The sequence below is a fragment of the Coccinella septempunctata genome, chromosome 5 (assembly GCF_907165205.1).
Source record: "Coccinella septempunctata chromosome 5, icCocSept1.1, whole genome shotgun sequence".
Classification (NCBI taxonomy): domain Eukaryota; kingdom Metazoa; phylum Arthropoda; class Insecta; order Coleoptera; family Coccinellidae; genus Coccinella; species Coccinella septempunctata.
The window spans coordinates 30,734,712-30,760,417 of record NC_058193.1 but is presented as its reverse complement, the minus strand read 5'-3'; the positions used below and the strand labels follow the sequence as shown (position 1 = coordinate 30,760,417).

Below are 25,706 nucleotides of genomic sequence, written 5' to 3'. Positions count from 1 at the left end.
TGGAGGGTAGGTGATGAGAATTTGATATAAAAATTGATTCTTTGTTCAAAACAATAATAAAATTTTACCATTTATTAAAAACATGCAACATTTGGCTTTTGAACAATTATCTGGAAATAAAATTTCTGTTAGAACATAACAAGTACCTAACAATTCATATTTTGGGATCTGTCGATTTGAGACCAGCTAACGTTTCTGACAGTTCCCATAACTTCTTAGCCTTATCCTCACTTTTGCAACCACTGCTAACTCCTCTTTCTGCACAGTCCATGAAATATCGACCTGTAACACCTTCCAGTTCTTCTGATACAGCACAGAACACAGTGGTCTGACAACCCTGCTCGGGTGTTTTGAAGAATGCTGCAAAATATTTTGTATTGAAATCAAGTAATAATTTTAACATCGTATAGTGGGCATCAATTTTGAATTTCTATGATTCAGTTCCAAACCAGAAGCAGCACAGAATAATTCAAAGCCAACTAGGATGTTACAATCATTAAGAAAGACCTTGTTGTTTTGTTCTCTCTATTTTTTCCTTCGTTTTGTGATTATCACTTATATTTAATCGAAGTTCAAAAGATTACCCCAAATAATCAATCTCAATCCCCAGCTAAGTGGTGCGGCGACATTTCTCCAGATGCCAGTGTCTATTAGACCAGGATGTAGACAGTTGGCTGTGACTCCTGTTAGTTCCAAACGTTTCGCCAATTCCATGGTGAAAACAATATTTGCATATTTGGATACGTAATAGAGGTAAGCTGGAAACATACTCGAAGTGGGGTTGATGTTATCCAAATTCAGGGATGCCAACCTGTATAATTCTGAAGCTACCACAACAATCCTGCTAGGTTCAGACTTTTTCAAGAGGTCTGGAAAAGTGTTAAAAAAGATATTGAGGTCGCCTAGGGAATATGATAAGATGTTCATTACCGATTAGTAGATGTGTCAGCAGAAATGGGCCGAAATGATTGGTGGCCATTGTGGTTTCTACGTCGTCTTCAGTGCGGCTAAAATTCCACTCGGCAGTACCAGCGTTGTGGATTAGGACATCTAAACGAGTGCAGGACTTGTTGATGTCTGCTGCGAATTCTCTTATGGAACTCTGGGATGATAAATCTAACTTTTTCACCGACACTTTATCGTTTTTAGTTACCCTCACGATCTCATCTGAAAATATCGTTCTTCACTGATCAGAATGGCGTCATAAAAACGCGAATTTGCTTACCTCTGGCTTTGTTCGCGGTCGTCATATTCCTGCACGCCATTATGACTGTGGCTCCTCTCCTTGCAAGTTCTTTCGTGGTTTCGAGACCGATGCCACCATTCGCACCGGTAATTATGACCACTTTACCATTCATTTCTTCCGGTCCTCTGTAGAATCCGCAGGTCAAGTAAGCGAAGAATTTTATGAGGGTGCAGGCAACGAAAAATGCTATAATTCCTAAGATTATCAGAGCCTGGAATATGGGATCGTAGAGGTCTATGTTCACCCCTAAAATCTGTAACCTAAATTAAAAAATCGTAATTTAAATATTAATTAAACTTTGAAGATATCATCAAAGGATTTATTAACTTTCAGAGAGTAGTAGTTTAAGGGGAAACTGAGACTAAACGGTTTAATTAAGACAGACAGTGTTCACTTTCACGTTGTAGGAAACACTGCATGCAATTTTCTAGTTCTAGACATAGCCAGAATATCTCAACAGCTCCTATTGATCGAACTTCGAGGAACTATTAATATTTAAGAATAAATATCGGATAATGATTACCTTAACTACTTATTCGGGTTTATTTGAGGATAAAATGCGTGCAGTTATCGCTCTAAAAGGTGAATCTATTCGGTCAATGTAACGTCTTTCATATTTCTTATTTACTTATAGGGGGAGTCTTCGTAAAATATGAAAATGGAGATAGGGGTGCCTATAACTCCTTCGATTTATTGTGTAGTTCTTAGAAAGTAAATTATATGCATATAAAAGATTCATTACTTTTGTTATTATTCCAATTATTGTTCTTTCGGTTCATTACTTGCACGAAAAATGTGTACCTACCATCCTAAAATCGTCATCTTATAGGTTTACGAAGTTCAACAATTGATAGGGTTGAAGTATTAGGTAATTTTTCTTTTTTCATCGCTTTTGTCAAGTTATCCCTGGAACATCTATTATATACATATAGGTATGCATGTATTAATTCTTTTAGGAAGAACTGATGAAATGTTTGAGTTATTTTTGTCATATTTATTTTTCAATTTATCAAGCTCTTGTCCTTAAAAATCGATCGTATAGACTAGGCATGGGCAAACTACGGCCCGCGGGCCAGGTCCGGCCCACGTGAAAGTCTAATCCGGCCCGCGTCAAGATTTTGAAACAATCAGCAGTATTTTTGTTTTCTAAGTTTGACCGCCTGATAAGGAAAAGCAATGTCACCTAATACCGAGTTGTCTCAAAGCGTAAGTTCCGTACTGTTTATTATCATCTTAAAATGTTGAAGATTATACATCGAAGACGACAAATTAGCTGGAAACGTATTAGGTGGAAGAAGGACTGTTAAATGAGGGCTTCAAAGCTGCTGAAGTGAACCAAGTCCATGCAGCCTAGTTTTGGGATACATGACTTAGGTTAGAATATAAGCATATGCTTACATTCACTTTACACAAATCTAAAGTCACTTTTGAATTAATTGGTGATAAACAACTTCTATGTCATGTATCTCAAAACTAGGCTGCATGGACTTGGTTCACTTCAGCCCTGAATCCCTCAAATGAAAGTCCACCAATTTGTTATTCAAATTGCATAGAGTTGTGCTCGAGGCTCAGCCTTAGTACTGCGTGTGCATCTGGCAGCGGCTGGCATTATTTCTTGTAATCCCCAGAAAAAGCAAAAGTCGCCAAATCTCCTTCGATGTTCGACTGCATCACAGAACACAAATAGTGATGCATGGAATCCAAAACTTGCAACGAACGGCTTGTTGCTGAGCTCCAAACATGAAGGCAGTATTCAAGTGTGATTAATACATGAAAATTTATTCAATTATTCGATTCTGCGTAGTTTGAATTGATTAAGTAACGGTTTCCTTCTAAATGAAAATTTTTCAAGAACGGTATTAATTATTGGATCTAACATCAATTTTAGTTTAGCAAAGTTTGCGCGCAACTTAGCATAGGTGTAGTGTTCTAGTTCTCTCAATTCTTAACTAAATTATTTTGGATTTGCTTGGGAGTCTTGGGACCTCGAGTTATAGCAGTCAACAGCACGGTTACTGAGATGATGATATTATGCTCGTGGTGGTTAGTAACGAGTCAAGCATTAAAATTTCCGTTTGGTTCGTTGTCATAACGTCTGTGTAATTCGAAGTATTTTTGACCTTTTGATTTTCATTGATGAGAGCAACAAAAATATCACATATTTTTCAAAAATTTCAAGAAACAAACAATCACGTCCTTCAAAGTACCTTTGACTAATATTTACAACATTACTACTGGAGGGAGGAGCTCCAAATATGACGGGCGGAATCTGGTATCGTGGGCATATTTAATGAATAATCATAATATCTCGGGAACAACTGCACATTGTTATGTGAAGAGGTGTTTTCCACTATGAAACTATGAATAGCAGCGTAAGCAACCGACTATAAATGTGCCTACAGATTACTCTAACGTGACGTGGGCCCATGTCATAATGCGCATGATTCAAAAATCTAACATCGGATTTTGCGCGGAAGCGTTCAATGTGGGAACGTGGGAATACACGTGTCAACGTCACGTCTACATCTGACTAATTTAACGCTTCTGCAAAAAATCCTATATTAGATTTTCGAATAATGCGCATTATGACTTGGGCCCACGTCACGTCAGAGTAATCTGTTGGCACCTTTAGTGACCAGCTTTTAGCATCGTCACGGCCAATTTCTACCAGAGTATGGACAATTCTTAGAAGCTCAATCACAGTTTCATTTTTCACATACTCTTTCGTATCCTACCGAACAATAATTAATTTTTGTCATTTTTTTTCACTTTTCTAGGATGTTAGTCATGTTTGATGTAAAAATCGAAAAAAGGTTAATCACTTGTAAAAATGTGTATTTTTTTTTGGCCCGCCTAGGTAATTTTTCATTTTATCTGGCCCTTCCCTCAACAAGTTTGCCCATGCCTGGAGACGGCTGTGCTGACATACAGAACTTGTTTTTTTCACAATACTGGAAAGTATAAGGAATAATATTAATGCATCAGTCATTTCGAAAGCCCATCTCCCTCCATTTAGATTTTCATCTTGGAAATGGCATTTTTCAAAAATTGCAAATTTTCCTTGAGAATTCGTCAAGACCGAACGGTTGCGCCAAAATGAATGAAATCTTGAGATTTATTACAAGAGGCGCTGCTCTTTCAGAATATGTATAACATTCGGATCTACGATGATTTTCCTGGAAAATACGCGGCTCGAAAGTTGACCTTCCCAATTCCCAAAAAGATGGGTTCAGTTAAAACTTCCTCAAGACCGAACGGTCGTGCCGAGATGAATGAAATTCTCAGATTTATTACTGGAAAAGTTGCTTTTTCAGAATATTTTCTACATTCAGATCTACGATGATTTTCCTGGAAGATTCGCGATTCGAAAGTTGACCTTCCAAAAATTCCCAAAAAGTTTGGTTCAGTTAAAAATTGAATTTCGAGATTTATTACTGGAAGAGTGTTGCTCTTTGAGACCTTGAGAGAAATAGTTTTTCAAATATGGAAAAATTATTTCATTTCCCCCTTAAAATACGGATAAGTTTCAAAGTATTTTTTTTCAATCAGAGCTTATATAACAATTATAAAGATCAATCATTTCTCTAAATGATAATTGAATATTTATTTCAGCCTGGGTAGTCATTGCGCCTTTTTGTATATAACCAATTGAATGCATAAAACATGGTAAATCTATAGCATAAAAATAATAGTGCACTCAACCGAAAACTCTCGATTATGTAGGATCTACTAACTATAGATCAACTTAAATTTCAGCTTTTACAAGGATCAATAAAAACATTTCCTATTATTTATTGATTCAGGTGGAATCCAATATCTTTATATTTTCCTATTGAAGAGTAAATATGAGCAAAGATGGATTCATCAAATAATTCCATAGAAAATCGCCTACTTATCCATTGTCTGTTTATTTTATCCTTTACGACTGTACAATAATTGCGGGATAGACTTTGACTCTCGTTATCGAAGAGTTGAATGCCTGGATATATTAATTCAAGAGTTCATTTCTTATTCCAAGGTATCGGATATTGCCACGATATTGCCTATCGTACATGTCAGGATGCTTACTGAAGATGTGGCAAAATGCAGGATGTGTTTCCTTGTCCGAAAACAATTATACAGGGTGGGCCATCCATAACTTTTCACTCCGAATTTTGAGCTTTGGGATGGAATAACGAAAAAACACTCAGACAGATCAAATTTGTTGAAAGGGGGGCAAATAAGGGTGTTCAAATATGAGTTTGATATCACTACCCCTCTAGCCGAAACCCCTAACAGCTCTCATAATTTTTAATAGGGAAAAGGGGCCAAGCAGTTGGAAAGGCAATTCAATTTCCTGCATGAATGTTTTTTTTTATCGCTTTATTATTATACAGAGTGACTCAGTTTTTTTGACCCGTCCGAGCGTTTTTTCCATCTCAAAGATCCAAATTCGGCGTGAAAGTTATATATTGATGGAATATTGAGTTACTTTGATAAAGCGATGAAAAAATACACTCATGCAGAAAATGAATTGCCTTTCCAACAAGATGCTGCTCGACCCCTTTTCCCTATTCAAAAATGAGAGCTGTTCACAGATTACAGAGCTGTTAGGATTGCTAGAGGGGTAGTGATATCAAAATCATTTGAACACCCTCATTTGTCCCCCCTCTCAATGAAATTTGACCTGTCTGAACGTTTTTTCGTTATTCCATCCCAAAGCTCAAAATTCGGGGTGGAAAGTTATGGATGGCGCACCCTGTATAACATGAGGAAATATCTCTGCACCCCTTCGAAGATATGGGATGAAAAAGTGGTTTAACAATACAACAGATGAGATAACACATGATACAGAAGCAGGCACGTAAATGCTCAGGCCTCATATGCCAAAATATTAAAAATGTGTCAGTATTTTTTACTTTCAGGCCTCCATTTTTGGAAACGGTTGGGTTTAAGGAGCATCAGACCGTGAGTTTTTGACACTGTGGTTTTCAGTTGAAAATTTACATTTTGCAAGAAGTTGGAATGGTAACCCCCAAACTATATACAACACGCGGATAACTAATATTTTTTTCACTGAACTTTTTCATTCTTGAATGGATTGAAGGGGTGTTATATAGAGAACCATTAGATGAATCATAAATTTTTTTGACCCAATTTATTTACAAGGTACAAAAAAAGTGAAAATGTTGATTGGAGAACTGCAACAAAAATTTGAAACCTGTTTATTCTTTTACTCCCTGAAGAATTTATCAGTAAAAAAGAGGAACTAAAATATGTTGAGAAATTCGGTGATATTCAAACTTTCTCCTTAATTAATGAAGGTCCAAAACTATCTGAATAATCTTAATCGTTTCGTGTGTATCATGAATATGATATAACATGCAGGTACCCATATTTTTGATATCTTCATACCAATTAAAATATTTCCTACTTAAGATTACACGTTCTTCGTGAATTACTATGCAAATATTAACATACCTTAAAGATGTTCTTTTGAAGACGGACAAATTACAACTAAATTCTTCTGTTCAGGCAATAATGGTAGTAATAGCTACTATACTTTATCTTGTTTGAATCAAGGATATCACGATCGTTAATCATGCATATTTTAGTGGAACAAGAAGACAATGAAAGCTTTTCATTTCACAATTTAAAATATAGCATCATCATATCTCCTATCGTCAGAAGAGAAATTTAAATAATTATTGTTTAGATAAATAATAATATAAAAAATATTTTTTTCGCGCCCCCTGATGAGGAGAATGTTTTGAACCATTTCACGAAACAGAGAGCAAGAATTGAAAAACGTTTCTGAATAATTCATTTTTAGAGATGCTAAAAAACTCACTTATTATCGTAAACACAAACAAACGTAATTGGTGGAAGTCGCACATTAAATTTAATATTCCTGGATCTCCCAACTATTGATTACACGGATGAATATAGATCTATGTACGGTACTGAGATCGAAAAAATGAGATGACGATTAAAATTGTTATTACACCGGTTGAATTTCCAGTGATCTTGAACGACTAGCGTGGATAAAAAGTTTATGATCTGTAATTTGTGGAATGGCTTACGTTATAAACTAGTTAGCACTTTTTTTTACCAGATCATCGTGGTCCAAACGACTTAAATGCGCAGGAAATGAAGCTTTTCGTTAGTTTGATGACACTTTTTTAATAATCTTTTTGTGTTCACCACCAAATACACCTTTAACGATGAAGACTACCAACTGAATAGATGTTAATTTCATCACAATATAGAAATACAGGGTCTTTATGAATGATGGTAACATCGTGTAGCGGGCGTTGAATTTCAAATATAGTTCAAAACCCTTCAGTAAGGGCAGCAGAGAATAATTCAAAACCAACTGCGATGGTACAATCATTTTAAAAGAGCCTACAACGACCCTACGAACTTTTGGAACATTCAATTCTGTCATGTTCTGATGTATATTGTGTATTTTGTTAAAAATCCACACGTAATCAATTTTCGAAGTACCTAAGTAACCAATGGTTACAAGTAAGATTGAGGTCGTGCACCCTTTAAACGTACAAAGAAATCACTTGATCTTATACAAAAACTTCTTGAATAAATTGTGAGAATAGGTAAATAGTTCCCTTTTTATTTTCAGCTAATCTATTAAGTTGTATTTGAAGTGGGGATAAGTTTATTTAGAATTCTACCCGTATATTTTTTCATTTCTTGAAAGTCATCATCTCTAAAATGCAGTTTTATTTGTTATATTATTGAAAACGTTGACGAATCATAAAAAAGCCGCATCTTCCAATAAACTAGTTTCCAAGTTATACCTTTTATAGATTAAAATATATAGAAACAAAAATAACGAAACTCTTCTTGTAAATTTAAGTAAACGACTGCTTATGTTATCACTTACATTTCTGAAGATGTGTGACGACCTTGTAAAATAGGAAGAAGAGATTTCTTCTAATTTCCTCACCGCTGTGATCAACTGGCCGAACGAAACTGTAGAGGCAGAGTACTTTCACCTTTGAAGGGAAGGGATTCGGTGTTTGACTGTCCACGATACGTGGAAATCATTGCTTACTTGCATTTAAATGAGTAGGTAGCCAAGATAATGGTCGAAATTCACGAGAGAACTTGTATTCGACGTTGGGAAAAACCAAAAATCATCGACCAAGTGAACAATCTCGAAGTTATTTCCGACAGAATTTATGGTGATTGCGGTTGAAAACGCTAAAAATTTAGACGTTAGTTCACATTGCTTCTTCGATATACAGTTGCGAAAAAATTCAAACTGAAAACAGAGAATGTTCGGCGTAAAGGTGATTTTTGGTGAAATGGTTGGTTTTGAAGATTTCTTCCCTCTGTTGAAGAAAGCTCCAGCTAAAAACACCCTACCAATTCTGGTAGCGTCCTTGAAGTGTACGAGCATAAAACTTTTTCGATAACTGAAGATCTCTTTTATCTTTCTCATTTTCTCACAATAACATGTTAGGAATATAGGTATATTTTATTCCAAAATCTTTTGTTACATATTCACATATTCATCAACTGTAAGTGTATTTCATATTTTCGATTTCAATAATAAGTTTCTTTCGTTCAATGAGAAATGAAAACGCTTAAGGTCCCTACAGATTACTCTGTTTTGACGCGGGACCACGTCATAATAATGCGCATGATTCAAATTGTTCTGACGTGGCGTGAAAGCTCTCGCGCAAAATCGTATGTTGGATTTTTGAATCATGCTCATTATGACGTGGTCCCACGTCACGTCAGAGTAATCTGTAGGCACCTTTATTTACACGGATTAATGGAATATACTCTCGAATTTATTAGAATAATTTACTCAGAACATTCTCGTGAAAAATCTTGTTCTTGGAGATGAACATGCCATGTCCTCGTTCGAGTAACTCTCCAATTGTCTTGTCAGATCGTTTATTCTTTCATCTTTTATCTTCACCAAGCTCTCCAGATGCTCAAGCTGAAACAGGATAAACAAAATCACAGGTGACGACAGGTATTATACAGGTTATCAAAGGTGATGAGGAATCTTTTTAAACGGGACGTCAATTGAAGCATTATGTACATTTCTTGGGGATACATTTTGGAATTGTTTTTGAATAAACAGGTCTCGGGAAAGTAGTGAGAAACAAATTTGAGTTTTTTCTTATGTAACACCTTGCATTTTACCAAAGAGTAATAACAAGAGTTGTTACTCTTTGATTTTACTGCAGATTAGATAGGATTTACCTTCTGCTGGAGCGTTTGAATAGTATCTTCTTTTTCTTGCAAATCTTTCTCTAATTTTTCATATTCTGGAATTGGAATTGTTTTGAATCCTGGTTTTCGTTTCGCACTGTCTGCAAAAACATTTTCTTACAAACTATATATATCGCAATATTGGAACTAATATGTCTAGACATAAAGGCAGAATCAATTGGCATTGTATTCCGGTGATACCTTTTTTTATCTCACCTTCTGATCCAGAGTTATCATAATAACCCTCCCCTTTCTGATCCCCGGCAGCTTTAGATTCGATCTTTAGTTTTATCTCGTGCAAAACGTTCTCAATTACGCCCTGTTTGGACTTGGCAAGGTTTTGCATTTTTTCTTTCGATAAAGGCATGCGGATTTTGCTCAAAACTTTCCTGTTCAGGGTCTCCCAATTCGTTACCTTGCCGGTGTAGCTGTTCGTTGGCGTGTAATTGTGCAGATCTACCAATTTTGGGTAATGCTGTTTTAAAATTTCCGCCAAGGGCACTAGAAGTTGGCAGAAAGAAATCTCAAAAACTTATAGAGGAACGGGAAAGAAAATCAATAGAAGTACCTTTGATGGATATTAAACATTTTGATCTTAATTTTGTGAATAATATCCCTCAGGTATGATTGTATTTTCCTTATGGGGTTCACGCAATTTTGCGTTTTACGTTTATATTGCTTAATTATGAAGAATAAAAATATTTGGACATTTTGGAACCCAGGCAAGATTTCATCTCGCATTTGCTTGGCAGAGAATCATGAAGCGCACATAATTATTTTAGCAATTGTATAATTTGTTTATATAATATTCCGCCAAAAAGACAAATCTTGTTCGGAACTCCACTTTTCTTACCTGCATCGGAAAAATCTCGATGAACATTTCTCTTTTGTCTTGTTATGTTATGGCTATCTACCCAACTAAATATTTCCTCATAATCGAAATCGGCTTTCAAGTTCTCCATCTGCGAAATTTCGGATAAATCGAAAATAAAACCCTCAAAAATGTGAATTAGCATTTAATTTGAAATTGTCAAATTTATGACATAATCTGATGGATGACTCAAGTTATAAACTTGAGTTTTTTTGTTTAACGATCTTTCTTAAACATATTTTGCCTCTTCATATACAAAAGGATCAGGACGGAATGGAATTCTGTACAAATAATTTTATGACTCATTTTTATTGCAGTTTTTTATTTATGCTTACAAATGTTCTAGCAGCAAGTATACCATGTACCATTGAGTATTAACTAGAATACTCAATGATAAGTACATTGAAATACTATCAAGCACTCAAAATAAGCAAGCATCTATATATCTCTATACATAGCACCTATAAATTTATGTATAATAAGGTAAAAAATTAGCATAAATAACTCAAAAACAAAAAATACTTCTGTATAATCAAGTGAAAGAATCCGAATTCAGGCACCTTCTCACATTTCCAAATATTCCATCACATTGCTTCAATATTTCTTGCACTTGACAAAACTCAAAGCAAGGTATATTTTTTTCTAGTTCTTGTAAGGCTTTGATAACAGAGGGTCGAATTTTCTTAGCAACCTCCACAACTGCATTTGCCAGACTCTCATGATATTCCACAAAATGGAAAGGTTCATCTTTGTGTTTTAGATCTTGGACTGTGGCCCAGTTATTGCTACACGCCTGACAATTGCAGTCAAAATGGTATTGTTTCTTAAGGGAAGCCTGCCGCATCGATTTGGGATGAATACCATAATGAAAACTGAAAATACCACCTATACTATCAACTGATGTTCATATCAATAAAAAGCCAATAAAATAATTACTGAGAAACATAAATCAAAACTATCTAACTTAAGAAAGAATTTTTGACTCACCCATAGTTGTCGAACAGCTGTTCTCCTTTCCTGATAGTTCTGACTGCTGAAACAACTTCGGTAGTGCCATAACTTGTTCTACAAACATTGGGGTTGCATGAGTGGTTGAAAAGGCTCAAAAAATTATAAGCACCAGCCCCTAACTGAGTTGATTCATATATACCATCTGAATTGAGACTTAATTCATTTATATCATGAAAGTTACAGGCCATTGTTTGAAGATGTTGAAATAGTAAAGAGTCAAAAATAAGTTTAGCATCATCATCACTTTCAAAGAAATCAGTATGCTCCTTGAGTAATTTGAAGAACAAAGCGGTACATGTAACTCTTTCAAAAATATCTGATGGTGTACGATGTTGCTGGTTCGTAACTAGATGATGCAATTCTTTATACCTCCCAGATTTGTATACACTATCAAGTTTTTCAAGTTCTAATTCTTCCAACGTTGCAAAATGCTCTTTCATGGAAATGGCTACACGTAATGGTAGAAACCGACATTGATTATAACCCAAACTTTCTATTGTAGCTAAAACAGGACATTCATATTTATGATAATAATTAGACTTTACTCGACAGTTTGAACTACAAAAAAGGGCTTTTGTGCAAGTTTTACAAGGTAAAAGATTATAACACAAAGTTAAGCAGTGATAACAGTGACACCACCTAGCATCAGTTAAAACAGTAAATGTCGGATGTTCTACTGCAATTATTTCCCCTATTTGGATATCTTTTGTTGCTACTATAAATCTTCCCTGCTTTGGGTCATTCCTCAGTTCAACAGAATTTGATGCACACTCTATAAGAGGATTCTTTTCATTAACGTCAATAGAAGGTATGTTCTGGTAATACTTCAAGGATTTTTGTTTGGACTTCAAACACAGAGCTTTCTCTTTCCTCTCATTGATTTTTTGCTTTAACGTAATTGGATAGTTATTTTCTAGAGCTCTTTCAATATCCTACAAAAAAAAAGTGGTACAAAATATCAAAAACCAATTTTGTTTTTAAATACTTTCAAACATTCTTCGAAAAATCCTAATCTGAACAATACTGCCGATCTATTTGCATATGCTAACCCTAAATATTCTGATTTGTCTTCCGCAAAGGCAATGCTGTAAGTGTACATTTTTAGGGCATCCTCATCTTTTTTCACTGAAAATAACTTATTTCCACTAATTCTTAAATCAGAAGATTTCTTGTTATTTTTAGAATCTCTTATATAATGCAGTGAAATATTATACTTAGAGAGCAATTCCAATATAAAATCTACTTCTTGTGTTAGGGTCTTTAGGTTCAAAAACTGCTTAGTTATTCCTCCATTTAGATCATTATCCGAAGACCTGATAACCCGAGTTAATTTTTCAAATATATCTTCATTCTCCATACATCTCTGCTCGTTGTTCATCGTGAAATAAGAACTGATCAGGACAGTTGTTTCCAGATCAGGCTGTAATAAAGGTGAAAACAAAAAAAAGGGAAAAAGTGTTGCAGTCAGTAAACCCCTGCAAACAGTAAACTTTTAGGATTAAGAAAAACCACTCTTGGAAAAACCGAAAATTAACCTCTTTAAAAAACTCTTGCTACTTGCCACAGATATATGTGTTTTCTATGCGCTGCTGTACTTCCCCTGCACACAGATAATTGACGTTCAAAAAGATTCATATACGACTCAACATCTGATAACTTTACGTTCAGTGTATGGAGGGTTCAGTGTAAGAACATTAGCTCTTTCCTTTTTGGAAAAAACTATGGACGTGTATTGAAGTATTCAATCAACGCTATGGAGGCTCTCTACACTCCATAGTAATATTTGCGAATTCAAATATGTAATAAATCTTAATTGCAATTTAGATTTGTTTTGGAAGACAAAATTCCAATAGCAGAAATAAAAACTTTATTTGAAAAGGTTACGTCTATAACTTCGTACTCAAGTGTATTTACACGAGAATTCTACAATCTTTAGGATTCACATATTTGAAACTTATGTATATTACTTTGAGATGTTATTAAGCCTCGGACGCAGCAGTTGTGTGAGCTTCGGCACAATCCCCATTCAAAGTTGCCCCAAGAATAATTTGCGAATATATCTGTTGTCTGCGTAATTCAGCTTCAACCAACCTTTCCGTCTTTAACTTCCTGATGGTATTAGACAGCAATCGGGCGAATATTATTCCAATTATCTGAAAAATTATGAATAAAATGACAAAAGTTCCAATTTTGACATAAAGTTTTTCGAACTTTCTGAAGAACTGAAGATTTTTTTTATTCTTAGATGCGTTCGAATGATAATCGTGATAATTCTAAAGAAGATTTTTAATAATTTCACCATTTTACCTGAATAAATGCAACACATAATGCTCCAGTTGTGAGAAGGAAAGAGGTTTGTGAAACCAATTCTGTGACCTGCTTTGAACAAGGAGTAATGTAAAGTTTGTGATTAAGACCGGATGGGCAAGAGAAATTGTTGTTTCCATAGAAGTCGTATCCAGTACAACAGCTTTGGGGGAAATTTCCCAATTTATAACTTGGTAACAATTGCCAGTCAGAGGGTCTTAGTACACCACAACACATCAGCTATAAAAAAGGGATTATCGAGTTATGAATGTGTGCTGATATTGTGCCTAAACGTTGTGCTTAGCTTGCACCATCACATTATTCATACATTGAAAATGAATTCAACTTCTAGCTATGGAAGATTCAAATGTGTTCTTATTTTTGAAGCCCAGACGTTTTTGAGATCCATACATAATGTGATAATAGAATTTGGAGACTAGTTCAAAACGATAAAAACGGCGCAATAATAAATCTTACAGTATAGAACGTTGATTGAAGTATTTTGGTATACTTAATCGACGGTAGAAGCTAAGCACTATGTTCGAGCACAGAATATCGGTCTAACAAATTCCAATACCAACTTTACGAATTTTTTTGAAAGCTCATTGTACTTTTCACTCACCTGGCTTTGTGTGAAATCAAACGCACTTCGGACTGCTATATCAGTTTCCACAAGGTGGAAAGTTTCATTCATGTTTCTGGTAATTGTACTTCGGAGATCGACTCTCATGGTAACTGCATATATTGCAGCAGTTATTTCCAAGAATAGAATAATTATTAAAAAGAGGGCATACTGAAAATTTTTTTGTCTCAATGAGAAAGATTTTTCTATCGCAATTCAACTTACGATGTTGACCAGTAGAGTACTTTCTCTCATCGCACTCCAACATCCAAAGAAGGCGACAAAGAAAATGACAAAACCACAAAAAATTAGAATATCAGATGGACTGCAATAGTCTGATTCCAGGAAAAATTCAAAGTCTTCATACATTGCCTTGATAATTGTACCAATAGATATTAGCAAAAGAGCGATCATCTGAAAGTTATACATATGACATATGAAATTTAATACTTTTGGGAAAGTTTATTCAAATTATCCTTTTAAAAAATATACAGACTAGCGGAAAATCTGAATGCATATTCTCCAATTCAAAAGTATTTTACCAATCATTGGTAAGTCTGGTTCTAAGTGCAATGAAGTACCAAAAGAACATTTTGGCTCTCACATAATCAACGTCCTGGCATTCTGATTAAGTTAAGAAAATATGTTAAGTTTAAGACTCTCCATCCTTATCTAAAATTAAAATTTAATGACATATGACACTAACTCTCTAGTTCGAACTGACACCATTCTGGCGCTGCCATATAAATTTGAATACAGTGACTGCTTATGTTTGTAATAAGATAAATAAAAAATGATGCAAATACATTAATATGTTTTCAATCAGGCCATTTTCAATTTCTATTCCCGAATGACTTAAAATATAACTGAGATCATTGGCTTGAACTAAATTATTCCTAGTTATTTACAGATATCTGCCTGTGGATGGCTATTCATCATTTAATTGTATTTTTTCATTTCCAATACGGAAAGTATGTTCTGAATTACAAGAGACAATTTTATATTTTTTCTTACATGATGAGGTCCAAACTATCCATTTCCGGGACCCCATCATCATTCAGATTAAAAAAATGCGCATCTAAAACATAGGTCACTTTCACAATATTTTGAAATTTTCACTACATAATTTTATGAAAACAAAACAAAGTAAAATATGTTAATCAATCTTTTTCTGATGAATCACAGGGTTATCGATAGAATAATCTATCTACACGGTCGTAGATTCTTGATTCACTCACCACAAAAAGAAAATTGGATACGAACAGCATGTACTGCACGCATCTCATATTCACATCCAATTCTTCGCTCATTTTTGATTTTTTGCACTATGTTCAGCTGAATGATTGATTTCTTCTAAAGCTCCCAATTGTTCTTGCCACTTTATCTGGTGTCATACATTCATTTGTGAAATCATTTCAATATCCATATCATGATAGTGAATTGATAACAAATGCTCGAAATAAGGTATCATTTTTATCTCTCTTCTATTGTTTGCGTAGATATAAAGTTTGCTTTTTATAAATAAGCAAACAGAATTAATTTGAATTTGCGTTTTTGATCTTTTTTTAAAAAGAAATAGTAATAGTAATAATAATAAAAGGAAAAAAAAATTGATCTCATGTTTCACCAAATATATTAATGGAGAATTGCGTCGACAAAATATTTCTTATGATCATTGAAAATTATGAATAATATCACTCAACTGACTCCACGCATGTGGTTGTAAGACCTTCTTGATAAAACGAAGAATCATAATAAGTCTATGAACCAAAGAGAATGAACCATAGAGTAAATAATATTTATTTTTCAGCAGAGACTCTATGTTCATCTGAATAAACATAGATCATAGATGTTATAAACAATTGAAGATTTCATTAGAAATACAAATTGTCTGCCTATAAATTTATGAAAAAAAAATATGGAAGGTGCTGAATCTAAAGTACTTGTGAAATGGAGCGGTCGCGAGATCGAAATAGAATATGGTCCAAATGAAACGGTGTTGGACTTGAAAAATTCCATTTATAAACAAACAAAAGTAAAGCCTGAAAGACAAAAATTATTGAATTTGAAATTCAAAGGTGGGTCTTATCGAATTGAATGTGACTATTACATGCAAACTGAGAATACTTATCCACAGGTAAAACACCAGAAGATTGTTGTTGCTTATCGTCATTGAAATTGAAATCTGGTTTCAAAATAATGATGATGGGTTCTCTGGAGGAAGAAATTGAAAAAGTAAATGTGGAACCTCAAGATATGCCAGAGGTTATAAATGATCTTGATATAGAGGAGGAGGAAGTAGCTATAGAAAATCAAGAAGTTTATCTTGCAAAAATTGAAAAGAGGATAAAAGATTATGAAGTCAAAATTCTAAATGACCTCCGTCCAGATAAAAAATTACTTGTACTAGATATAGATTACACACTTTTTGATCATAGATCTTCTGCTGAAACTGGAAATGAGTTAATGAGACCCTATTTGCATGAATTCTTAACATCTGCATATGAAGATTATGATATTGTAATTTGGTCTGCAACTGGAATGAAATGGATTGAGGAAAAAATGAAATTATTGGGGGTATCATCTCATGGCGCATATAAAGTTGCCTTTTACCTAGATTACCTGGCTATGATCTCTGTTCATATTCCAAAATATGGTGTTTTAGATGTGGGTGAAGTAATATTATTTAGGATAAATCATTGTTACATTGGTTGGCAGTGCTTTTGAAATTCTATGATATAAAGCTCAAATTGCCTCAGTAAAAATAAGCACAGAGTAATTCATAGCAAACTGTGATGTTACAATTATTTATCAAGACCCTGTATTTAAACAAATAGTTGTGCCGTCATTTAACCCTTTACTTTCAGGTTAAACCACTAGGAGTAATATGGGGAAAATTTCCCCAATTTTCTCCCAAGAATACTATTATGTTTGATGATATCAGAAGGAATTTCATAATGAACCCTAAAAATGGGCTTAGAATACGTCCATTTCGGCAAGCTCATTTGAACAGAGGAACTGATCAAGAGCTTTTGAAGCTATCAAAATATTTGAAAGATTTAGCTGAAAATTGTGATGATTTTTCATCAGTGAATCATAGACATTGGGAGAGATACAATCCTAAACGAAGACGCTGATGATAACTTTTTAAACAAATTTTAATACTCCAAAACATGAACTATGTTCTTACAATTCAAAATAAATTTTTTCTGAAGAAGCATTGATTTCTCTTTTTAGTAAATCCCTTAATTTCTCACTGGGTGATGTGATGAATACTGGAAAGAGTCAGATAAGAGAAGTTATCTTCTCTTGTCCCTGGCAAAGATTATAGAGAGACCTAACCTAACCTAACTCTATAATCTTTGGTCCCTGGTTAACTCTGTAATCTTTGAATTTTTGCAGAGGAGAGTACATAGATTATAGAGAGTAATCCTTAGGAGAGTTCTGTTTATGGTTCCTCTGTGAAGATATTCTGTGATTCAAACAACAAAATGAAAGATTTGAAATTTATAAATTTTAAAAGGCTGATAAATTAATGTTGAATTGTTGCAATTTCAATTCATTCAAAACTACCCTTTCATTTTCAATAAATTAACAGATGAAACATGTATATTATTTAGAGGCCATCGAGTAGAGAAAACTTAGCCGATAAAGTAGTTTACATTTCCATCAGCTGTGACATCGTTTTGTTGCAAATTCCGAATCCTCGTGCGGTATCCGCCATTTATAAGAATACGCGAAGTTTGTGCTCATGAAGTGGTATCGCCATAATACCATTGTAACTGATAAATTAACTCACGAATCGACGAAACGTTCGCGAAGTTCAAAAAGCCCGCCCGCGAAACGTGTTATGGCCGGTAAGTTGTGCATCAAATACCGTCGTTTGTTTCTGTTACATCTATGAGCCGTGACCCCAATGAGGGCTATGTGAATATCTTAATTGCTACATTCTGCTACTTCTTACTTTTCTTGACTGTTCTTTCGTAAAAATGGAAGGTAAATGGTTGTTTGTTAAATATTCGTTTTCATTGTCTTGTGGAGTTCTTCATTTCATCAGTAAATCACTTTGCATCACTTGTTTGCTTTTGAATGAAGTTTAATTTTTGTTTATTAAACAACTGACTGATTCACCTGTTCATATGTATGAATATCTTAAACGTGAGAATCAATTTCAAAGGCTTTTCGTGTTGTAGTTTCGATCAAAATTATTTATTAATGTAAATAATAATATTACATTGTTTTTACCAATGGCCCTTTGCAGTACAGCGAATAGTCGATTAATCTATATGGCGGAAGAAATTCTACTTTTTTTAATGTTTTCTAGTCGTTGAAAGATTTTATTGAATGTTTTCATAACACTAGCACAGTTACTAAACAGGGAACTCATTGTTAATAGTTGCTATTGTTAATATTAATATTGGCATACCTTACTTTTTCTCAGGTATTTTTGCCATTTTTGGGACATTTCAAATTAAAAATTTATTAACAGGTTGTCATATCATTTTGGAGGTTAAAAATGTCATTTATAGATGTTCCATAGAATTTAAAGATGGCAGAGTAATTCCATGTTATTTCACCTGAAAAGATATTCCTTTAACAATTATTAACTTTGAATTATTAAAATCCTGTTTTATTTGATAACACTTATTGTTCTTTAAAGGTTGAACTCGGCAAGCATGTGTAGGTGTCGATGTTCGTCTGTGTGTTTTGATTGCATGTAATTATTTAAGTAGTTTTATAGCAGAGGGTTGAATTGATCTTGGAATTGATGTACCTAATGGTAGAAAATGAGATTCATCTATTGCACGAAAATATTATTTTTAAGTTTATAATATCTATTTATGAATTTTACTTCACTAAAGCTTTCACATTTTCTGAATAGCTGAAGTCTATATGGCAAAACAGATTATCTTCCAACTTTACAGGTAATGCAGATGTTCAGTGGTGCTTCTCTCAAGTGAAGGGTACACTTGACGACGATGTAACTGAAGCTGATATTATATCTTGCGTAGAATTCAATCACGATGGGGAACTTTTGGCTACAGGAGACAAGGGTGGGAGGGTTGTTATATTTCAACGTGAAGCATCAGATGAAGCTGTTCTTCCCAAACGAGGAGATTACACTGTATACTCAACTTTCCAATCTCATGAACCAGAATTTGATTACTTGAAAAGTTTAGAGATTGAAGAAAAGATAAACAAAATAAGGTGGTTGAAAAGAAAAAACCCAGCTCATTTTCTCTTGTCAACTAATGACAAAACGATCAAATTGTGGAAGGTACGTATTTTTATTTCAGTGTTGAATGCTTCAAATAATACCAACAAATATTTTTCTTGATTCTAGGTATCTGAGAGAGATAAAAAAGTGGAAGGTTATAACACGCGCTTAGAGAACGGTTCCATGGTTGATCCTACCACTGTTAGTTCATTACGTGTACCAATAATCAAACCTATGGAGCTAATGGTGGAAGCATCTCCAAGGAGGATCTTCGCCAACGCACATACCTACCACATAAACTCCATTTCAGTAAATTCGGATCAAGAAACTTACCTATCTGCTGATGACCTTCGGATCAATTTGTGGCATTTGGAAATAACAGATCAAAGTTTTAACATAGTTGATATAAAACCTACAAACATGGAAGAGCTTACAGAGGTTATAACAGCTGCAGAATTTCACCCCGTAGAGTGTAATTTGTTTGTTTATAGTAGCAGTAAAGGAACAATTCGGTTGTGCGACATGAGGTCCGCGGCTCTGTGTGATAGGCATAGCAAATTATTTGAAGAACCTGAAGATCCCACGAATCGGAGTTTTTTTTCTGAAATTATTGCTAGCATTTCTGACGTCAAATTGTCGAATAGTGGCAGGTACATGATTTCTAGAGACTATTTATCGGTGAAATTGTGGGACTTGCACATGGACACCAAACCAGTGGAAACTTTCCCAGTGAGTACAACCTTCTTATATCAAATTTGATTATGAATTTTAATTCCCATTTTATACAATACGAATAAAATGACTAATTCAAAAATTAATTTGATCATAGAGGTAGATCAGTAGAAAATGCATATACTTGTGTTCAAGAGGATGATCTATAACATAATTTTGAAATATTTGTTTTAGGTTCATGAATACCTACGAACAAAACTGTGTTCTCTATATGAAAATGACTGTATATTCGACAAGTTTGAATGTTGCTGGAATGGAAATGATACAGCAATAATGACTGGTTCCTATAATAATTTCTTTAGAATGTTTGAGAAATCATCAAAGAGAGAGGTAACATTAGAAGCATCTAGGGACATTGCAAAGCCGAGAACTTTGCTCAAACCGAGGAAAGTGTGCACCGGAGGCAAAAGGAAAAAGGATGAAATAAGTGTAGATTGTTTAGATTTCAATAAGAAAATATTACATACAGCTTGGCATCCATCAGAAAACATCATCGCAGTTGCGGCAACTAATAATTTATTTTTGTTTCAAGATAAGTTTTAGCGTAATTAATTCTGTACACTCAAAAGTCATTTCATTTGCTTCCCATGAACCTCCAGAAAATGCCAGTTTCAATTTCAGTTAAACACCATTTCGGGTGTGGTGCAGTGTATGTCAAACCTCAAATTTTATACATTTATTCACATAGATCACGGTGAGATATGGTAAAATCTGACCTTCATTAATAGTTAATAAATTTATTAGGATTTTAGTCCTTTTTCTGTGTTGAAATATATTATTCAGAAAGCAAAATGATGCAGGTTTTTTTTATTGGTTTTACACTAAAAGTTTTCTTTTAGTTGATGTTTCAGCACAGAAAAGTGAAAAGCTGTGAAATTTAATGGGTCGATTTAACCTAATGAGCTCAGTTTTTTGAGAGATACAATGATGATTATAAACTTCGATGTTGGAAGGATGTCGTGAATGGCAATAAATGTTTTTGTGTATCACAAATACAATTATTTCTACTTAAAATCTTGCTGATGTATTGGAATTTTTTCCTGAATAAGTAAGTATAAAATGAAAAGGATTGATATCTTTCTCACTGATATCTTTGAACATTCACGGCAGAGTGTGTAGTTTTTAACATTGCCATATTCCTATGGTCTGAATTGCTATTTATTCAGAAAATTTCCTCTTCCATTGGTTTGGTTGGTTCAATTAAAATTGTTAAAAATAGTGCACTCTGTGAGCAGCAAAATACATTTTATAATGTTTTAATTTACATTGTGCCATATCGGATTTTTTTTGATGGGCTGCAGCTTTTTCCGTTCTTGATCTGTTTAGTCTTCGCTTATCAGGCTCGATATGTGAAGCATTACCTCAGAGATGAGTCATTTTATACCGAGATGAATGTATTGAATTGATTGTATTATATATATTAAGTTTTATTGATTCATTTTATTTCTATTCTTGTTTAAAGTGTATTTCAGATGAAATGTTATGGTACAGATGATTTACTGTGACTGTATTTTATTTTCACTAAATTTAAAACCCAGTGAAATGTAACATATAAGGATATATGAGGAAAACACAATAAACATCTAGTACCAATGATTCTTTGTACCTTCAAATATGTTCCATCTTTTTTTTACTTTTAAAGGAATTATTTACTCACAAACCTTATTTTTAAATAAAAGAAGATTCAAAAATAAAATGATATACTTAGTTGACCAACGTAAAATTCTGTCTCAGAAATAACAATACTGGGTGCATCAATTATACCATCAAAGCTTGCTTTCTCATCAAACACAATACATCTCCATGGAATATGCGGTTTATTGAGTTCTTATAGTTTCTTTCAACTGGCTTCAAATGAAGAAATGCTCATTCCATTTGTCTATAGAAATACAAGATTGTTCTTGGTTTGTAATGATTTTTGACAAGTTCATACCAATAAGATCACTAAAGATCTATTATAGAATGAATTGAGAGTGTGACATGCATAATCCCAAGTCCCAGATATAGCTTCTATCCTATGATATCCACTAAGTTGAAATTGAAGTGTATAACGGGTATTGATAATATAAATTTTGGTTTCTTACTGTTCTGTTGAATGGATTAGTTATAGAATAAACTGCAGATCCTTCCATATAAATATGATATTTATGTCAACCTATGTTGGAGGTCTCAGATTATTTCTATGCTATTACTGTTGCACTGCTTAATTCTTATCATTCAATATAAATAATTGCCCAGAAAATGTTCGTTTAAACTACAATATATAAATCAATCAAACTGTATAGTTTGTTGTAATAAATTTTAAACTTAATTTGAAACTCAATGCACCAAAATTGCAAACTTCCTATTTTTGGTTCAATATTCTGAAAATCTTTTTGTGAATATAATTTTTTTATTTTACATTGAATAACTTGAAAATGTGTTTGACTTAATGTACTTACTGTGAATTTTTGCAAAATACTGATAGAAGCCAAAAATTAGTTTTTTTTATCTTAGAGATGGCTAAGAATATTAATTTGCATGTTTCTGTAATAACTGGATAATATTTCGCCCTTGATATTGCTCCTTTTTTTTGACAATATTTCGGAACTCTAATCAGGATCCTTGTGGAAAATGTTAGTTAGCATTTTCTCTTACATTTTATTATTGTGTTTTTATGTATATGGTTTTACAATTATTATGAGGCATCTTATGAAAACATTTAACAAGAGTGAAATATTTTTTTATATTTTACATAAAAGCTATTTCAAGGTGGTAAACGTTTTTATTAAATTTGAACGAAATTTTTTCCAAGACAGAATTTTAAATTTTATGTGAGTCTAACAACTAAGGACTACAATGGTATGATGAAAATTCGGTACCTTGGCAGAATATGAAAACTGTTGAAAAAAGATTTAAGATTAGTACCAGGTACAAGTAATTGATTAGAACGGTGCTTTTGTTAGACTAGATTCGACTTCATAAACAAAAAAATTGAGAATTGCAGCAAAATAACGGTGGCAGCATCATTTGAAAACAGCTGGGAAGACCAATCAAATGAATTCCAACCATTGGAAGGCTTTCAGTGTATATTTTATTGGAACCTGATACTACAAAGAAGTTTAGACTGTGGTTCCAAGTCTGCTCTACACATTCCTCTGAGGATTGAGTGGTATATGATAAAATTGTAGCTTGAACCCAACTATATCACTGTATAAACGAGTGACGCTTTATTAAGTTACATACTACCCTCAGTTTGTGATTAATTATACTTCAGAGTTGAACATTGTGGACAATAAAGTAAAGATTTGTATTACGCATGATCTGAATTTTAATGTTCGATTTTCATTTTAACAAGGATCTATTGGTGTCATGAAGCAGATTATATATATATTTTTTTAAGCATGTGAAGAAGGCAAAATGATTTTTGAAGTAATATCAGAGAAAAACTCTGGTAATATTATACATAATCGACTCCTTTAATTTGAACAGACTCTTTCATTCCCCCACATATAAAATTAAAAATGACCTGACAAGTCTGTAATGTAATTGTAAATAAATTCAGAATATTGGAATTTATGCTAGTCTTTTATCCAACCTACACAGCATTGAATTTCTTGATCATCCAATGCAAATGACTGATTCCAAGTGAAATTATTTTAATTGGTGCAGAATAATACCAAGAGAAATCATTAGTTCGGGATAAGTTGTTAGGAAGACAATAAATACATATTAGTTCATGCTTCATTTTTTTTAAGGGTTTTCCAATAATTTATTTTAGTTCAAATTACAACTTCATTACTTAATTTTCTTAAAGGATAAAATATAACATTGATAAGTATACAAGGTGATAGATACATTTTCCATCAGCTTGTTAACATATATACTCAAAAACAATAAAACATAGTCTTTAGCAAAATAATAAATCACCCTCATATAACTGAAATGTTTAAACTATTACTGTTAATTCACTTCACCATTCTGCATCACCATTTGCTTTCTGGAAGACGTAATCTTGGCCTGACAAATTCATTATACCATCTTTCAAGTAAAACTTCCACTTATTTCGATTTCTAATAATTTTATCATACTGACACACGACAATGTTATCTGTGTCAAATAAATCTCCTGGATCTTCATCAGATACATCATCCTCGGAATTTAAAGGTTCTTCTTCACCTATTTCATCTTCCATATCATTATCCTCATCCTTTTCTTCATCAAAGTCCTCATCTTCATCATCATTATCATCAGATGGTTCTTCATCTTCATCTGAGGTATCTAAAGGTCCATCTACTTGCTTAGGTCGTCTATTAGTGAATTTGCGAAGTTTTTTCACATTTTTTTGACTCCTACCAATTTCCTGTCCTACAGACACAGTGAATTCTACTTGCAAGTTGCTGCTTCCCTCTGAATCATCCTGACCATCAGTTTGAATAATATTTTGTTTTACAATGGCAACAGCTTGCTGTTGACTGCTGAAAGCAGCATTCACATGTTGTTGCAACAAAGACGATGCAATATTTGCTGGTAATCCCATTGTAGCAGTTATAACAGGACCAGTTAAGACTTTCTGCAACTGATTCCCGTGGAGAGCAGTATTTGGTACTTGTATAGTGAGAACCCTCTGTGAATCAGTTCCAGGTTGGGGCGGTAAGGTTATCTGAATTGGTACCATTTTCGTTTCAACTACTTGCGTTACTTGATGCTGATTAACTAGATTGGGATGATGCATTGGCTGTGCTATGATTTGTTTAGGAAATCCGTTCACCGTACTTACTTCAGTCGGCTTTTGTTTTATTTTCTCTTCTTGTTCATTATGTACAGCTTTACTAGCAGCCAATTTTGCTTCCCATGTCTGTTTCAATTCTTGGAGAATTAGTTCATCTACACCATCATCTTTAAAAACATCTCTGACAGAATTTATAACGTCCTCAATTACTTCTTGATATACCCTAGGGACTGAATTTCTACAGAGCGAGTTCGACATTTTGTAAATATTCAGAAGATGATCTTCGACGATTCAGTTTATACTCAAAACATAAACAATTTCAGTCTGGGAAATTTTGCACTCATATCCGAGAAACAAGAAGTATTCGAAAATTATAGATAGCTACACGTTCTACACAAAACTTACAGACAATTTTATGGGCATTAAAAAGCAATTTATAATTTCGTGATTGCATATGCCAGAGGTTATATTGAACAACACAGAACCAGAAACCACAGATTACAGAGTAGAAACCAGAAACACAGAACTAAAGATTGACAGAGGTTCCTCTTTGATTACAGAGTTATGCCCGTTTGCACCGTTTCGCTGGTAACCATGGTTAAACTAATCGATGTTTAATATTTAAACGTTGCTTAGCGGTTGACGGTTTGCACCGTGGAATCATAATCGTTGTTTACTTTAATCATTGATAGGTTTGGCAACACCACTCACACCATAAAAAATTCAAAATTTCAGCCAAGCACATCATAGAAGATAATT

At 33.7% G+C, this 25,706-nt stretch overlaps 7 protein-coding genes across 15 annotated transcripts; 2 read left to right on the top strand and 5 right to left on the bottom strand.

Annotated features, from left to right (window-relative positions):
• Window positions 1-57: 57 nt before the first annotated feature.
• On the bottom strand, window positions 58-8,289 carry LOC123313545 (retinol dehydrogenase 14). 3 transcript variants are annotated; one of them, XM_044898476.1, is made up of 5 exons: window positions 8,130-8,289; window positions 1,226-1,506; window positions 931-1,167; window positions 585-869; window positions 58-360 (listed from the first exon to the last, which is right to left on the bottom strand). In XM_044898476.1, coding segments are annotated over exons 1-5 (1,011 nt in total). In that variant the 5' UTR covers window positions 8,132-8,289; the 3' UTR covers window positions 58-154. The 3 variants fall into 3 exon arrangements, with proteins under 3 accessions (XP_044754411.1, XP_044754413.1, XP_044754412.1); XM_044898478.1 differs by lacking the exon at window positions 8,130-8,289 and adding an exon at window positions 7,077-7,238; XM_044898477.1 differs by lacking the exon at window positions 8,130-8,289 and adding an exon at window positions 6,707-6,836.
• Window positions 8,290-9,023: 734 nt separating this feature from the next.
• Window positions 9,024-10,532, bottom strand: LOC123313548 (sperm flagellar protein 1-like). Of its 2 annotated transcripts, none has more exons than XM_044898482.1 (4): window positions 10,329-10,532; window positions 9,677-9,976; window positions 9,467-9,576; window positions 9,024-9,197 (listed from the first exon to the last, which is right to left on the bottom strand). In XM_044898482.1, the coding sequence occupies exons 1-4, from the start codon at window positions 10,489-10,491 to the stop codon at window positions 9,063-9,065; spliced, it is 708 nt and encodes a 235-aa protein (XP_044754417.1). In that variant the 5' UTR covers window positions 10,492-10,532; the 3' UTR covers window positions 9,024-9,062. The 2 variants fall into 2 exon arrangements, with proteins under 2 accessions (XP_044754417.1, XP_044754418.1); XM_044898483.1 differs by having other exon boundaries at window positions 9,692-9,976; window positions 10,329-10,530.
• Window positions 10,533-10,648: 116 nt separating this feature from the next.
• Window positions 10,649-12,928, bottom strand: LOC123313544 (SET and MYND domain-containing protein 4-like). The gene is made up of 3 exons (XM_044898475.1): window positions 12,343-12,928; window positions 11,334-12,289; window positions 10,649-11,218 (listed from the first exon to the last, which is right to left on the bottom strand). The coding sequence occupies exons 1-3, from the start codon at window positions 12,733-12,735 to the stop codon at window positions 10,879-10,881; spliced, it is 1,689 nt and encodes a 562-aa protein (XP_044754410.1). The 5' UTR covers window positions 12,736-12,928; the 3' UTR covers window positions 10,649-10,878.
• A 281-nt stretch (window positions 12,929-13,209) lies between these two features.
• LOC123313547 (leukocyte surface antigen CD53) lies at window positions 13,210-15,709 on the bottom strand. The gene is made up of 5 exons (XM_044898481.1): window positions 15,525-15,709; window positions 14,512-14,700; window positions 14,287-14,457; window positions 13,665-13,904; window positions 13,210-13,510 (listed from the first exon to the last, which is right to left on the bottom strand). Exons 1-5 carry the CDS (start codon window positions 15,594-15,596, stop codon window positions 13,337-13,339), a joined length of 846 nt encoding a protein of 281 aa, XP_044754416.1. The 5' UTR covers window positions 15,597-15,709; the 3' UTR covers window positions 13,210-13,336.
• Window positions 15,710-16,102: 393 nt separating this feature from the next.
• Window positions 16,103-17,503, top strand: LOC123313546 (ubiquitin-like domain-containing CTD phosphatase 1). The gene is made up of 3 exons (XM_044898480.1): window positions 16,103-16,364; window positions 16,424-16,953; window positions 17,154-17,503. The coding sequence occupies exons 1-3, from the start codon at window positions 16,205-16,207 to the stop codon at window positions 17,421-17,423; spliced, it is 960 nt and encodes a 319-aa protein (XP_044754415.1). The 5' UTR covers window positions 16,103-16,204; the 3' UTR covers window positions 17,424-17,503.
• Window positions 17,504-17,968: 465 nt separating this feature from the next.
• Window positions 17,969-22,547, top strand: LOC123312823 (protein phosphatase PP2A 55 kDa regulatory subunit). Of its 6 annotated transcripts, none has more exons than XM_044897326.1 (4): window positions 17,969-18,143; window positions 19,212-19,564; window positions 19,631-20,233; window positions 20,411-22,547. In XM_044897326.1, exons 1-4 carry the CDS (start codon window positions 18,038-18,040, stop codon window positions 20,777-20,779), a joined length of 1,431 nt encoding a protein of 476 aa, XP_044753261.1. In that variant the 5' UTR covers window positions 17,969-18,037; the 3' UTR covers window positions 20,780-22,547. The 6 variants fall into 6 exon arrangements, with proteins under 6 accessions (XP_044753261.1, XP_044753262.1, XP_044753266.1 ...); XM_044897327.1 differs by having other exon boundaries at window positions 17,970-18,143; window positions 19,221-19,564; XM_044897331.1 differs by having other exon boundaries at window positions 18,002-18,282; window positions 19,221-19,564.
• Window positions 22,548-23,951: 1,404 nt separating this feature from the next.
• LOC123312822 (transcription initiation factor IIA subunit 1) lies at window positions 23,952-25,439 on the bottom strand. The gene has a single exon (XM_044897325.1). It carries the CDS (start codon window positions 25,203-25,205, stop codon window positions 24,189-24,191), a length of 1,017 nt encoding a protein of 338 aa, XP_044753260.1. The 5' UTR covers window positions 25,206-25,439; the 3' UTR covers window positions 23,952-24,188.
• Window positions 25,440-25,706: the final 267 nt, after the last annotated feature.